General features: G+C 38.1%; 3 protein-coding genes across 11 annotated transcripts in view; 1 reads left to right on the top strand and 2 right to left on the bottom strand.

Moving 5' to 3' along the window:
• LOC118414296 (stress-induced-phosphoprotein 1-like) overlaps window positions 1-1653 on the bottom strand; it is a 17393-nt gene extending 15740 nt beyond the window's left edge. For 4 of the 6 annotated variants that reach the window (XM_035818248.1, XM_035818250.1, XM_035818251.1 and 1 more), the window contains exon 1: window positions 1466-1653. In XM_035818248.1, coding sequence (XP_035674141.1) covers window positions 1466-1514 — 49 coding nt within the window. In that variant the 5' untranslated portion in view covers window positions 1515-1653. The remainder of the gene's footprint in view (window positions 1-1465) is intronic. The other 2 variants (XM_035818254.1, XM_035818253.1) reach the window with 2 other exon arrangements.
• Window positions 1654-1806: 153 nt separating this feature from the next.
• LOC118414319 lies at window positions 1807-5872 on the top strand. 2 transcript variants are annotated; one of them, XM_035818294.1, is made up of 6 exons: window positions 1807-1941; window positions 2446-2499; window positions 2856-3025; window positions 3382-3492; window positions 3940-4746; window positions 4888-5872. In XM_035818294.1, exons 2-6 carry the CDS (start codon window positions 2456-2458, stop codon window positions 4989-4991), a joined length of 1236 nt encoding a protein of 411 aa, XP_035674187.1. In that variant the 5' UTR covers window positions 1807-1941; window positions 2446-2455; the 3' UTR covers window positions 4992-5872. The 2 variants fall into 2 exon arrangements, with proteins under 2 accessions (XP_035674187.1, XP_035674186.1); XM_035818293.1 differs by having other exon boundaries at window positions 4885-5872.
• LOC118414338 (pleckstrin homology domain-containing family A member 1-like) overlaps window positions 5454-14473 on the bottom strand; it is a 10031-nt gene continuing 1011 nt past the window's right edge. For 2 of the 3 annotated variants that reach the window (XM_035818327.1, XM_035818328.1), the window contains exons 2-12: window positions 14032-14182; window positions 11624-11680; window positions 11427-11472; window positions 11126-11223; window positions 10780-10899; window positions 10371-10493; window positions 9999-10073; window positions 9702-9757; window positions 9301-9361; window positions 7758-7850; window positions 5454-7140 (exon numbers count right to left, since the gene is read on the bottom strand). In XM_035818327.1, coding sequence (XP_035674220.1) covers window positions 7051-7140; window positions 7758-7850; window positions 9301-9361; window positions 9702-9757; window positions 9999-10073; window positions 10371-10493; window positions 10780-10899; window positions 11126-11223; window positions 11427-11472; window positions 11624-11680; window positions 14032-14172 — 960 coding nt within the window. In that variant the 5' untranslated portion in view covers window positions 14173-14182 and the 3' untranslated portion in view covers window positions 5454-7050. Of the gene's footprint in view, window positions 7141-7745; window positions 7851-9300; window positions 9362-9701; window positions 9758-9998; window positions 10074-10370; window positions 10494-10779; window positions 10900-11125; window positions 11224-11426; window positions 11473-11623; window positions 11681-14031; window positions 14183-14473 lie in introns of all 3 variants that reach the window. The other variant, XM_035818329.1, reaches the window with a different exon arrangement.

The raw sequence follows: 14473 nt of genomic DNA, 5'->3' as shown, positions 1-14473 counted from the left end.
TTGGAGTGGGGAAAGTACTGTTAACAGATTTTGTGACATGTCAAAGGATTTGAACCCAGGACCTCTGTTTTCTAGGTCTAACACCCTAAAGCATTTACCGAACACAGTACTGGTACAGTACTTGAATGTGTTCCTGACAGCTGCAAGGAAGGCCTCCCAGACACTTTCCCGAAGGGTCCAGCCAGTGGACACTGGCAGGGTTGAAAATTAGCAATTACTATGCCTGTCAATCAGCTATTTTGGCTGAGTGCCACATGATGGGGGTATGAATGGGGGGATCTGAGTAGCCTGACGTGATAGCCAGGCCAGGTAGACAGGCCAGGTAGCCTGGCCTGGTAGACAGCCCAGCCTTTTAAGCGAACCCACAATGGTGCACATATTCTTATACCTATAGTCTGTTTCTTACTTCATTACTAGTACTGACAATCAATAATAAGTATCTACATTGAATCACTTGGCCATAATGTTTCATTGAACAAAGTCAGGATGTTGGACACTGAACAAGACTACACTTTTGAAAGAGGTATAAAGGAGGCTATATACATATGGGCATTCCAGCCTTCAATGAAGCTTTATAGCTCAGTTTGAGTCCGAATAATCTACAGCGTACCTAAACAAATATACTAAACAAAATGGTACAAACCCATATTCAACATCAGTAAGAAAACATTCTTTTTTAATGATAATTATCTAATTAGTATGGTAATGTTACATATATGCCCTATCCTGAATGATAAAGACTTTATAATTCTTAACACTCCTCAAAGTGCATCTCTTCAATGTGAATCACTAACAAAAAAAAAAAAAAACTACCTTGCCAAAATTATAGGAACTTGAGTTTTGGTAAATTTAGTGGTGCCAATTTCGTTGATATCTCTTTCCAAAAACGACCTGTTATTAACAGTTCTGTTATGTGCTTTCACTTTTGTCCATCCTTTTGCAGTGAGGTCATCTGCAGAGAACAAAAAATTACCTAGTACACAATATTTGTACTTTGGATCATCACATCATCATCTTACATTTTCTTGTCTTGATACTTTGTCGCGTTTGTCTTGCGTAAATGGAACAAAGTTGTCTTTTCTTCCTACCCCTTAGGTCGTATTTATTGCTTCCTCATCCCAGTTTCGCAACTACATCCTGCATGACAACTATTATGCGCCACATCGTAATTTTGACCTAGAAGTACAACTGCACTTCTTCAAAACTTCAAAGCAAGAGTTAAACTCCATTTGAAGTTAAACTACAGCGCAGCTGCGACAATCTCTGATAATTCCTACAGAATATCATACAATAATACATAATTTTCCATCAAAAGGGATCCCCCTTTTGAAAGATAGAAGTAATCAATTATTATTTCCCCACAAATTTTGCCCTGAGGAATTTGATAACTTCCTCAAGCGACGTAAAAACTTTAAATTTCAATGTTGACGTTGCCCGTTAAAAACACATTACACGTTGTACTTACCAAGTGGCAGTTCCAGGACCTCATAAGCTTCATCACGCGTCAACTTCATATCAAACCACCTTTCGGATTTGTAACTTTTGAGACAAAAAGTGACCAAGGAAATTTCAAAACATGGACGTCGCCATTTTGTTCATAGCTCACGTGACAAATGGCGCGAACTGGCCTGACGTCACGCAAGAAGAATTTTGTACGGAAAGAAAAGCAAAGAAACACTGGAAGTTAGTTGAACGCTATGTGGATTTTTCTTTTTTGAAAACATATGGCAATAGATGAAAAATTGTAAAAATCTTCGAAAAAAAGGACGACTGCTATCAGCTGATGTAGTCACGTGATCAGAAGAAATGGCGGGAATTATGACCAGACGGCGAGAGAAAAAGTTCGTCTGCAGCAAATGACGGAGCCTCTTGCTGGGAGAAATTTTAATAGTCGGTGCTTCATTGTGTTTAAAAATCTAACTTTAACTTGCGTGATTACAGGTAAGAATAAAGTCGCGTCGACAGCTCAACTCAGATAGGAATTGCTTTACCTGTCGTTTGTGGGCCTTTTAATGTTGCAGACGACATCACTGCTGCCTACCGCGCCGGCTCTTGAAATTGAATGTTGTCTTTATCTAGTAACGTTAACGTCCTGTACCCCCACAGGGACAATTTCAGCGTCCTGAATGTCATACTTTTTTTTACTACAATTGTCCAGCTTTAGACATCATCACAAATACAAGTACCCAGTTCACATCGGGGTCGGTTAATTTGTGTATAATGACAAATGACAGCTACTACCGGTTGTGATAATCAACTCATTCCCATTTTGCGAGATATTATAAACCTTAATTAAAGCCTTTCAGCATTTCTAAGGGCGGTTTACACAGTATTTTTATGCCTCTAAAATATTGTTGATAACCAACCTTTAAGGTCTTTAAGCCGTTTAACTAAAAATATAATAGTTACTTGATGAAAACTAACGTCACATATATTTGCCGATAGGTAAAGAAAGATGCCCTACACCAAGCCTAAGAGATCCAGACTGATGACAAGGATGTGAGTCTTCTGTGTATGAGGAGCTCTGATCTAGAATTAACCCCCTATCACTAGTTCACTCATGATAACTCACGCACTCACACACTTTAATCACTGCTAAATGAAGTAAGATTTTGCTCCTTCTTCTCCTTGAATTACATTTCCTCACATTCACTCTTCGAAGGCTAGTTTTGAATCCCCATAAGCTCAGTGTGATTTTATTTCAAGTCTGAAAAAATAGTTAGTTTAAAAAGTGTTTTAGTTTTATGGTACTTGTTACTGGTATGGTCCATACAAAGGATTGAAATGATAAGAAAAGCATGAGACAAAATAACTGAGATATTTGCTTTGTGCTATTTTATTTTCTATCATTACAGAATGTACAAGATGAGAACTGTGAATGTTCGAAAGCCCACACTTCCTATTGCAACCATGTTTCCCCATCATTACACCGGCAAGCACTTGGACCTCCCCATCAGAAGGGCACCTGTAAAAAGAGAATCTGATGAGGGAAGTGGATGTATGGCAAAGGGCTTGAAGGCAGAACGTAAGATATTCAGGATTCTGTGATCCCTTGAGGACCAGTGGCTTTATATGTATTTTTAGACAATCTATAAATGTTAATTTCTTTAACAACCTCTCAGCCTTATAAAAAGTTACAATGTATGTGACTTCATTGGATTCACTTTTGATCCTCCTACATAAAAAAAAGATAACTTAGATCAAATTAAATCAGCTTTTTGATATAATACTTGTCTGGACAGTAAATGAACCAGATAGTAACATGCTAGGATGAGAACTCTTCATTCTACCCTGCAGAAAATGTAGGGATGTATTACTATTAGAAATGATTCTGTCTGTTATAATTATATGGAAAAGAAACCACTATATTTTCTTTGTCAGCCATAGAATTTCCACAGGACTTGGAACAGAGCTTTCATGCAGGTCAGCTGCAGCAGCACTGCAGCCTGGCAGCAAAACACTGTCAAGATGATGATGTGCCGAGTCAAAAAGGTAGATGCTCTTGGGAAACTGACATATTAAAAAAACTTGGTTTAGTTGATTTCTTGCTGTTTTGGCTGGACACTACATGTCCTTGTGTCTAACATATTCTCTTCATTCATACAGTACCGGTATTATTCTGTTCACTTGTTCCAAGTTAGTCCTTGGCACAGATGCTGTTTGGCGGGTAGCCACTAAAATAATTTTTTTTAAAGTTACAGAATTCTTTTTTAATGCTCAACAATCCACTTCAATACTGGCCGGTGCTTCTAATGGTATAGCCATGTATACTAGTGTCATGATCAGTCATATTCACACAGTAGAAATAGTTTTTTTTTTCAGTTCTGCAATACTTGTCTGAGAGCACTCTGCTAGTTGATGCTTACAGTTGAGGCCATAAGGTATTGTAATCAAGCCATGTAATTACAGGAAATCCTATTTTCCATTGTTCTCCTGCAGCCAGGTGGGGATACTGCAACAAGCCAACAATGACAAGATGCAGTTCAGTCAAGCAATGTCAGGGAACAACAAGCGGTCCATGGCCCCAAAGACTAAGACAGACCCCTCAGATTAATTCATCCCTTTTGACATCTCCCGGTAAGGGAAATGTTATAAATTCATCAGAAGTTGCTGACAATTCCTTTAACCTGTCAGCAGACAATGGTATCGGCCCACAACATCCAGGCAGCACAGAGGTTGGTCTCAAGAAAACTGGTGACAAAAGAGAGCATAAACAAAACTGGGAAAATAAAGATGATGATACCTTTTCCCCTCAGTCTACAGATATCACATGCAAGGAAGGAATCAGTGAAAACTTACTTGACAAGGTAGTTCACACTGATATGAACCTACGTGACGGAGAAAGTGCAGTTCTGGAAGACACTGCTTTAGCTGAAATACCCTCAGAAGAGCATTTATTTCGTACAGAACATGATGTAAAAAACAATAATGTTGAAGAGATCATTCACAGTTCGTTACCATGGGAAGAGGACAATCCGCCTAGCCCTGTGTTCAGCTCTGAGGCTGTTCTAGGTGCCCTCAGCATTCAAGGAAGTATTGATGAAAAGCACAAAAAGAAGAAAAGCTGGGAAGCTAATGGAACTGAAGTCGTCACTGAGTATTGTGGATTCAAGATATCCTCATGTGGTGAAGGCCTTGTACCAGAAGCAGTTGAATCAAAGACCGAAACCTTTTGGAAGGAAGTTGTAAATGACAACTCCTCAGATGTCTTGGAACCACCTTTTCCATTGACTCAGAAGTACCAAGGTGAGAGTGCTGAATTTGATTATTCCTGTTTTTTCCATTGCAATAGGTTTTGTCAGACATTGAAGAGGTTCATTGTTGTATCAATCATCAACATTGATCAATAATGTTACAAATTATTTAAATGTGTTTTCCTCCCAGCAGAAACAGATGACATCGATGACTGTGCAGTACCTGATGAGGATAACTTGGATCCTCTAATTTTTCCAGACTCACCCCTGCTGTATTCTCAGCACTCTGAAATGTAGTGCTGTCCCACCTCAGGAATCTGGTAATATTCTGTGTCACAAGATAGGGGCAAAGTTGGTACAAAGGACATTTAGTGAGCAAGATTGCCATCTGGTACAGAGGAAACATAGCAAATAAGGCTACTTACACCCCTGTAGTTCTGTTGATACCTACTATATTGGTTCCTTCCTGGGGAAATACATGTTGGAAATAAAGTAAGTAATAAAGTAGCCCAGAAAAACAGTACCACTGTTTCTGTTGAAAAGTTTATCACATACTAGTATTCAGTTCTGTAACATGATTGGCCCATCAATTTATAGCAAGAAACCTAGCATATTGCCACAATTAGTTGTACAGACAATTAGTAGCCCAACCTCAATACCTATTCATTTGTAACTACATGTATCCATCTGTAATCTGAATGATTGTTGTTACATTTACCTGTGTGTGTGTGCTCATACTGAAGAGCAGAGGAGCTGTTGCACATGAGAGGATGTTTAATGCTACCAAGATGGTTACATTTTACACCATGTGTCATTTCTTGACATTCTTATGAAAGGTTCAATTACATGTATACACAGCATTTGTGAAATTCTGAATATTTGTGTTGGCTCCATTGTTTATCTAACGTGAAAAACATTACAGATCGGTTTGGTCCTAACTCACTCGTTAGTTACAAACAAAAGAGATCACAGATGATTTCCAGATTACCCGGTACTTCTTCTTACTTTGACACTACATACATGCAGTGGAAGATTTGGTATATTCATTTCCCTACTTTAAAGTTTAATATATACAGGATGATTTAAACCTGCCAAAATTGTATCTAATTGACTGACTGGCAAAATGATTGACAGAAATGGACAGCTGGTTCAAACTGTTGTAACAAAAGGGCAACAACTGAAACAAAGCCACTTGTACATAACCACATAACAGGAAAACACAAAATTAGTACATACACCCACGTACTTAGCATAATTTTCATGAAGTTCTAACATGATACTGTCAAATTGGTTTGATATATAGTAGTACTGTGTAACATCAAAACAACATGTACTTTCTTAGTAGAAATGCAACAACAAAGAATTAATAAACCCTTGATACAAAACCATCTCTAAAACTTGAATGTTGAAGCAACCCCAACCTTACACCCACTTTAATCTTATGTACATCTTTACTAGACAAGAAAACTCAACTTATGTACAACATGCAATTGATGAATAAAAGTTTTGACCTTGTACTTTTACCTAAAACCTTATTCCTCACTCCTCGACTCTACAGGGAAGTACGTACATACATGTACATAAGTGGCCTTTATAAAACAGTTAATAACCTCTTCACATACCAACTGTTAATATGGACTCCACTTCCAAACACAGTTTTGTCCAAAAGAGACAGGATTAACATTTCCAATGTGTACCAGTACATCAAAGGGAAACTGTACAATAATTATACAAGTGCTTGATGTGGTCCTGGGCAATGTAGAACGTACGCAATAGCCGATACAAGGCAAAACAAACAATGCAGACTAAAAACAGTACAATAAAAGAAAGGTTTGGGATATTTGAATTAACTTGCTCTAATATGACTATGTACACATAACAGTATGATAGTATACAAGTTGATGCAAACTACCAATGCCTGCTCCTAAAAGCAGAAAAGAAAAACTATTGTCTTAGAAGTAAACTAGAAGTTTAAAAACTAATACAAATGTAAAATATCAAATCAGCTGCTGCTTTGAAGTAAAAGAGCTTTACATGTTGCAACTTCTTTTTTGTAGACAATTGCTTTTCAAGATGCTAAGAGTATTACTGCATTGGTAATAAAAACGTGCCAGTAACTGCCTGTATACAGACTAAAAATGTAAGCATGCATAAAAACTTGTAATAGGTAGAAAATCACACACTAGCAGCTTTCTTTGACTGCAAGATGATATGCTTCACACCATGTGAAATGAAGTGCTCAAAAGCCTGTATTATAACATTTTAAACACACTGCGTCGTAGATTAGCCAATCAGGAATGCTAAATGGCTCATATATACACCAAAGTTAGCTGCCCTCTCCTAGTACACTTGGCATTTACACCTGAGTCCCCCGCAAGTGCCTTGGGAGGGTCTGCCTGCTGTCTGGTGAGTGGTGTCTTGTTCTCCTGCGGGATTCTGGTATGGACTGTATGAGACAAAGTGCAATGATTTTTATAGTTTACATGACAATTGTTTTCAAGAATGACTGATTTGGAAAAATATTTGTGAAACTGTCATTGTAAAATTACACAGATGCCACTTAAGAGGAATTTTCAGAATTCTAGAAGGTCAGCAAAATTTAATAACTTGCTTGATAATGATTTGAACATTAGAAAACCCAGTGTTGAAATACCTATAGTGAGAAATTTGGACATAATAATTGTAGAAAATGTAATTGATCCTGTTTGTATCTAGACAACTATCATATGCACAAGATACAAACTCAACCTCCATCATCAGGTCCAGTGATCAAAGTCCTGACAGATACAAATCATTCAGGAGAAACAATTTCAATATTCACATAAAAGTGAATTTGTTGATCGGTTTGTTACATCACAGCAACAAAGTAAAATCAAAGCATTAGTTTGTGAATGGACTATCACTATCAGTGGTGTGACTCTTCACACACACACACCTATGTGATTCGTTTGAGGTAAGGAAGACAAAGATGTGTACAGATAGCCCACATGATTCTATGATCCAGAGAATGTTAGATCACTGCACACCTGTATGGACGTGTGTTGTACAAACCTAGTCACATACCCCTTTTCGCTGGATAGGACACTCCTTCCTGAAGGAGTTTACTGTATCTGTGATTGCCTTTATCCAGGCCTCCATCTCCTCTGGACTGTCTGCCTGCAGAACCAATAGAATGGAGTTGTTATGACCTGAGAAAGACTTAGAGCTATTCAATTGAATAATACAAAACCAAAAGGAAGGGGCACAATCTCTGACAAAACCTCACCCCATCTATTCAAATGATGTCCTAGTTGGAGTGAGGTTGTACACAAAAGAATCAAGGGTTTATTAATGCAAAATAACTAGTGCAGAGAAAGACAGTTGGTGATGTAATTTCTCCATCTTATGTAATTCAAATATTGAACACTGAAGTTAAAAAATGTTACACCACTGCACCTCTTGTAAAGAGGAAGAATGATGATGATTCAAACTGGGCTACAGGTATCAAGGCAACAAGTCTTCGATTTCTGTATTGAAGGGATGCACCAGGTGGCACCAGTGTGGTAGACTAGTATCAATTACAAATGTACCAAGTTGACAACTACAGTCATGGCTACCACATTGGTGCTACTGGTTTCATTTCTACAACTACGACCACAGCTACAGTACCTCACTACTGTCACTTCTACAACTTAGTACAATCAAGGGTAGAACACGAGATATGTATTTTTCCATTTTGGCACCTTCTTGTCAGGTTCACCTTCTCTGGAGGGAAAAAATTCTTTTTTCTTTTTTTTTTAAATTACAGTCAAACCTGCCCGAGCGACCACCTCTTCTCAGCGACCACTTGGCCATTTCGACCGCTTTTTCTCGGTCCCGATTTTTTTTCCCATTGACGTAAGCATTAAGCGACCTTTACTCAACGACCACCTGGCCAACGCGACCGCGACCGGCCCAAATTTGGACCCATAACAACCGCATCATTTTCAAAATTGAATTTTTTTAAAGAATCTATATCATTATAAAGTGAACGAATGCTGAAACGTATGTACCCTCATACTTTTTTAAGAAAGATCTGTGTAGCTCATACTTTTTTAAGAAAAATCTGTACGTGTGAGTGCTTTTGTCCAACTGTACTGTACATTCACACGTGGGTAAGGACGCTATCGGGACGTACCGGGCATCGAATTCGAAATATGCACCGTAGTTATTTCAGATACGGCGATCAGGAACACAGCGACGCATAAAGGCTTGTATGGTAACTGACAGCATCAAAGTTCCCTTACTGTCTAAAACGTTAGTGTACAAATACTTGAGCTTTAAAACACTGTATCGTGTAAAAGTTCGATAAAAGCTTGGGGTTAAATTTACAATTAACAGTGTGCGTGTTTGCTATTTGCCATTAAACACAACGCGTCGGGCATGTTTTGAGTCGATACTCTTCTCAGCGACCACCTGTCCAAATCGACCGCTTTTTCCGGTCCCCCGGGTGGTCGTCTTGGGCAGGTTTGACTGTACATGTAGGTAAAAATCCATGATCTTGCTGGTGACATTATCCATTGAATTTACTTGCAGTGGCCTGCTAAAAGCATTTTCCAAAATAGAAGTAATGTCTGTCATACTGTACCTGTACTAGGAAAGTTCTGTTAGTTGTGATTACTTCAAACAGGTTGTCTCTTGGCAAATCCCTGTGGAGAAAGCCATTTGGAGTGAGCCACATTCATTTAGCTTTGATAATCTCACAGGAAGATGACGCACAGATCTAGGAGCCAACTTTTCATTCTGACTGGTCCACCATAGTTATAAACCAGCCCCACACACGATTCAAAAGAGTATAGGAATATTGACAGGGACAAGGTAGAGAAGTTTGGTACCAGCATCTCATATGAAACATTTCTGCTCACAGGCAATGCATAAGATGAAAAAGGTTATTGGATGGTAAAAAACAGATATCAAAACTTCTCACTTTCATTCCAACAAGAGTTATTAACCATAGAGAAGAGTAAAACCATGACAAGAGCTTCTTACCCAGAGTAGGACTTGACATGCAGGATATCAAGCAGGGAAATCATTTTGATGGGATCCTAGAAACACATTTGTATACAAATTACAATACAAAGTCAAGCCTCTAGTTTTAATATGACTGGTTTATTCAATACGAAAATACTACGTAATTCCAAATAAGACAAGAATTGTAAGGTCTAAGGACAAGTTAGACAAGACGCAAAAAAAATATACTATAAATTTAAAAAATTATGAAGATTAAGACTACCAGTGATAGCAAAAGTCCTAACTCCAGAGGTAAAAGTAATTCTCTATACTCACTGTGTCTGTGTTAGACTTGTAGTAAGAAAGACCTTCATGGTCCAAAACAAAGTATCTCCTTTTCCAGTTCTTCACCTATAAAAGCAGTAAAATCTGTAAATGCCATGCTGATAACCAGGTTGATCAAATAAATTAGTGTTTGTGCCATGGCATAAATACATAAACTGTCATGCAGATTAAGCAGTGATTAAACTATAGTAGCCAAACTTCTCCAGAAAAGCATACCCCTCAATACATGTTATACAATTACCTTTTTACCACAAGTCAAAATGATATGCTCTATGATGGAAATGGAAACAGATCTACTTACGTTCTGATTTTCAATATTTGTTCTATGAATAACAGAGACATTAAACAGATCACACAACTCACCACCGCACCCTGCTTGACACAGAATCCTGTCTTGACTGGCTTCAGGCCCAGGGCTAGTTTTTTCCTAGTGGATGGAGAAACCCTGGATTTCCCGTTTTCTGCGTCACTATCACTGTCACTCATCTGGCAACAAGACATGTCAAATAAAACTTTATTTCCATCCTCATCTTTACTTGATGTAACATATGGCGTTGAAGGATGTTGTTGAGAGCTTTTACAACATTTCATTACTTCCAATTACTAGTCTGAGTCTGACTCATGACACAAGTTATTTCCACGCCTGTTTTAATGACATCCATATGACCTTTGACAAATGACATTTTCCTATTCATTCTAAGTTTATACACATACAAAGTGCACAAGTCCAGATGATCTCAGAGGTACACATGGTACAACTGGCAGTTCTTACCTCTATTGGTGTCTTGACCACCATTCCTCCAACTATCTCAGCTCTGTAACCACCTGGGCATGGCGTTCTTTCCATATCTTCATCCTGCTTTGTTACCCTTTGGATGTTCTTCTTAGGGACCTGAAACAGTAAGATACAACACAGAAAAAAATTAGCCCACAAATGTACAATGTAAAGAACCTTGAAATAGGCCTCAGATAGGTAGAAGGTTGTACTGCAAATTTGGTAGATGCTTCTATCTGTTGGATCAAGTGTCTGACTATCTTTTAATGTATATCACGACAACCACAAATGCATTTTCAAACTCATACAAATATACAATTAGAGGATACATCTGATGACTTACTGTAATCTTGCTGGCATTGTTGATGCTGTCGACCCACCCATCCATATCATTCTCATCATTAGCCTGCATGAAGTAGTGTCGGCTGTTGGCCAGGATTGCTGCATAAAAGGGTAAGAATCAATCCACTAATCAATACACTAATTTTCAGCATATACTCTAATATCAGTAGGCTTACTTGACCTCCGAACATACAATGCTGCATTTTTTCAGAGCTATATGTTGACATACAGAAGATAAAACTGTCCTTGTCATATATATTATTACACATGCATGCTGTGTACATGGTACACAAATTACTTACCAAAACAAAACTCAATCTTTGGTCTCTGTTTTCTTGCATCAAAGACCTGTGGTGAATTGACAAAAAATTCATTTTGTGTTGTGATTGGGATAAAGAATCAAGAAATCTAATGGTTCATGTACATCCAAAATCTACTTTGGCAAAAATTAATCAACATATTGTTTTACAAGTTAGTGTTTGCTGGACTGATTACGTACTTGCTGTATATATGACAGGTTGATTTGACAGACTGGTGCTGTTCCATCGGGAAGGTTCTGGAATAAAGAAAAAAGAAATCCGTAAAACTAGGTCCAAGTTATTTGGTACTTCTGCATATGAACAGTATAGCCTCATACTTCTCCATGTATATGCACTGATGTAGCAATTTGAAATCCTGTCCTTAGATCACAGTGTTGGTGGGCTCTAAATAGCTCATTCGCCAGAGTTCTGAACCACTTTAACATGTCACTGGTAGAGGTTGCAGTCCTTTGTGATGTTACCGGTAGTCATGTATGTCAAGAAGGCCTTGAAGATGTAACAAAACCCAACCACACTTCAGGTTAAAAATTCTTCTTATCTCTGAAAACAGACCTGCCTCAACTGTAACAAGCATTACCATTTGACATTGAATTTTACTGTTTCGTGGATTTGGTCTTGGTGCATCCTGGAGAAAAACCATGAATTTCCTATTTCCTGATATCATTTCTTGTTGTTGGTTGTTGAAGATAATTACAAAATGTACAAGGACACTGTCCTGTCCAACAACACCATCCTGTCTGGAGGTCAATTCCTTATCTCCTTGGAGTGGACAGCTTGAAGTGATAAAAACCTTCTCTTTTAACCTTCATATCTCTTTTCCTCTGGTAAGACTCCCAGCTTGAATAGCAAATCTGATAACAGCAATACCTCAGGCACCGCAACAATAAACCCAATTATGGACACCTCTATTCCGTCTAGGCCTGTCTGGAGTGTCAGTAGACCAAGAGTGTGATCAATATGAAAATTGAAATTTATACTCATAAATAATTTTAGTTCTATCATATGAGTAGGTAATATTGCAGTTGATTGCAGTGGTCTTCAAAGTTCCTGCTCAGACACATCACTTCAAAATCCAGACCAACCATTCAATCACACACTCTGACCAAGGTCATTCGAAGCACACTTGTATTAGACTCTCGTATTAATTTGCTCTCTAGTACCACTGATGATCTTCCAACAACCACACAAACAACTAATCTTTGAGTAAGTGTTTGCAATCTGAAACTTTGAGGCAGGCCATATTTCATTGTATTGGGGAATCACACAGGCTTATAATTATATAGGGCTGAAGTATTCAGATTTCTATCCCCCACTTCTTAACAACTGACAAACCGAAGCAGTATACTAGTAAGAGAGTAAGGATTTAGTCTCATCTACAGGCCGTATACCACATACATTTGTATATGAAAATAGATGCCGCAGCTTTTCCTGAAATATTGACCTCAAGAGTCAAGGCAGCCATATCTGAGACTGAATCATCAAATGAGTTGCCCAATATGGTAGTCTTGTTGCCATCCAATTGCTACTGGGCCTGCCCTGAAAAAAATCAGTAGTAATCGGATGGCACCTAGGCTACCAATATGGCTCCAATGGCATAATACCACAGTGGATTGGGGCACTAATATGAATGTACATCATAATTTCATATTCTCACTTATTTTTGTTATGGCTGGAAAAGCGACAGTATTGTAAAACTCTCACCAGGAGGTGCTAGCTGCTGATGTTCCACTATTTGTCTCTTTCAATTTGTCTCATCAAGACATTTAGCTACATGTAGAAGCAAGACCCACTGGAAATAGATGGTATTGGATATCTTATCACACAGCCATGGTCCAATATAAATTATATGTCAATCTGTAATATAAAGAGTATATGCTTCCAAGATAAACTGGGCCGTGTCAATGTTTTTTTTACTGTACTCTGTGCCATACTGGCCTGCACACTGTCTATGGCAATATGAGGCCATGTTTACATGACGTCTATTCCCAGGATCAACAGCAGGACACCAACTTACAGGAAGCCCTTGTGGATTACCAGCCAATTAAGTTAACTCGCTAAGTTCATAAACAGGAAAAGACATCAGATCCTGGCAGTCAGATTGGTTTTCCTCCGAGAGCAAGTGAGCCCCTACTGATGTTTGGCATCACAACAGCATTGTTGTTTCTTTAGCATCCATAGAAATATTGCCTATTACAGAATTGCAGAATAACCATCTAGTAAAAAAAAGTAGTATAATATACTTCTGTGAATAACTTCATTACAAACATAGTTCTGTGAATAACTTCATCATGTTGATAGAGGAAGCCATCTGGAGGGCTATAGACCAGGGCTGTTTCCAGGAACACTATCCTGGCACAGAAATTTACATGTTGGGACACAAAAATTCTTCACACTGTTCAGCCAAAGAAATGAAATTTCATGACATGAAAATGATTAAGATTAATTTTTGTAAGCTTAAAATGATACTGATAGATTTGACAATGAAAATTAATAACATGGGCTCACAAACAATTTATGGGATGGAAAATACATGGTACTGATCTAATGATATGTTTAAGACTTTATCTTCCTTATAAAAACCACTGACCAACGGATTGTCCATGTAATATTCCAGCAGGCCAGCTGCTTTGTCCAAGAGGAGGTATCGCCGTAAGAACTTGCCACTCCTCTCCTTCTCCTCAATGTCCAGAAATCCACAAGTCCGTCCACGCCGGTCCAAGTAAGGCATTATCAACAGTCTATAGAGAAAACATTAATAACATTCAACTCTATGGACTATATGAACTCTAGGGAGTATAAATTGAAGCAAAAACTGAGGAGAAAATGAATCTCTAAGCTCAGTTCAGACCATAGACTACAGTATGGTCATTATAGTTGTACACATTATTGAAGTTGGAAGGCATGGTACAATGTACAATAGTTAACATCACACGCATGTATACAATCGGTGTCATAAATGTGGCTAATCTAGCAGTATCTGAATGAGAAATAATATTCAAATCATTACATATATCATATATGATTTGAAA

The sequence above is a fragment of the Branchiostoma floridae genome, chromosome 4, assembly GCF_000003815.2.
Source record: "Branchiostoma floridae strain S238N-H82 chromosome 4, Bfl_VNyyK, whole genome shotgun sequence".
Classification (NCBI taxonomy): domain Eukaryota; kingdom Metazoa; phylum Chordata; class Leptocardii; order Amphioxiformes; family Branchiostomatidae; genus Branchiostoma; species Branchiostoma floridae.
The sequence above is the reverse complement of the archived record's forward strand: the minus strand, read 5'-3'. Positions and strand labels throughout refer to the sequence as shown.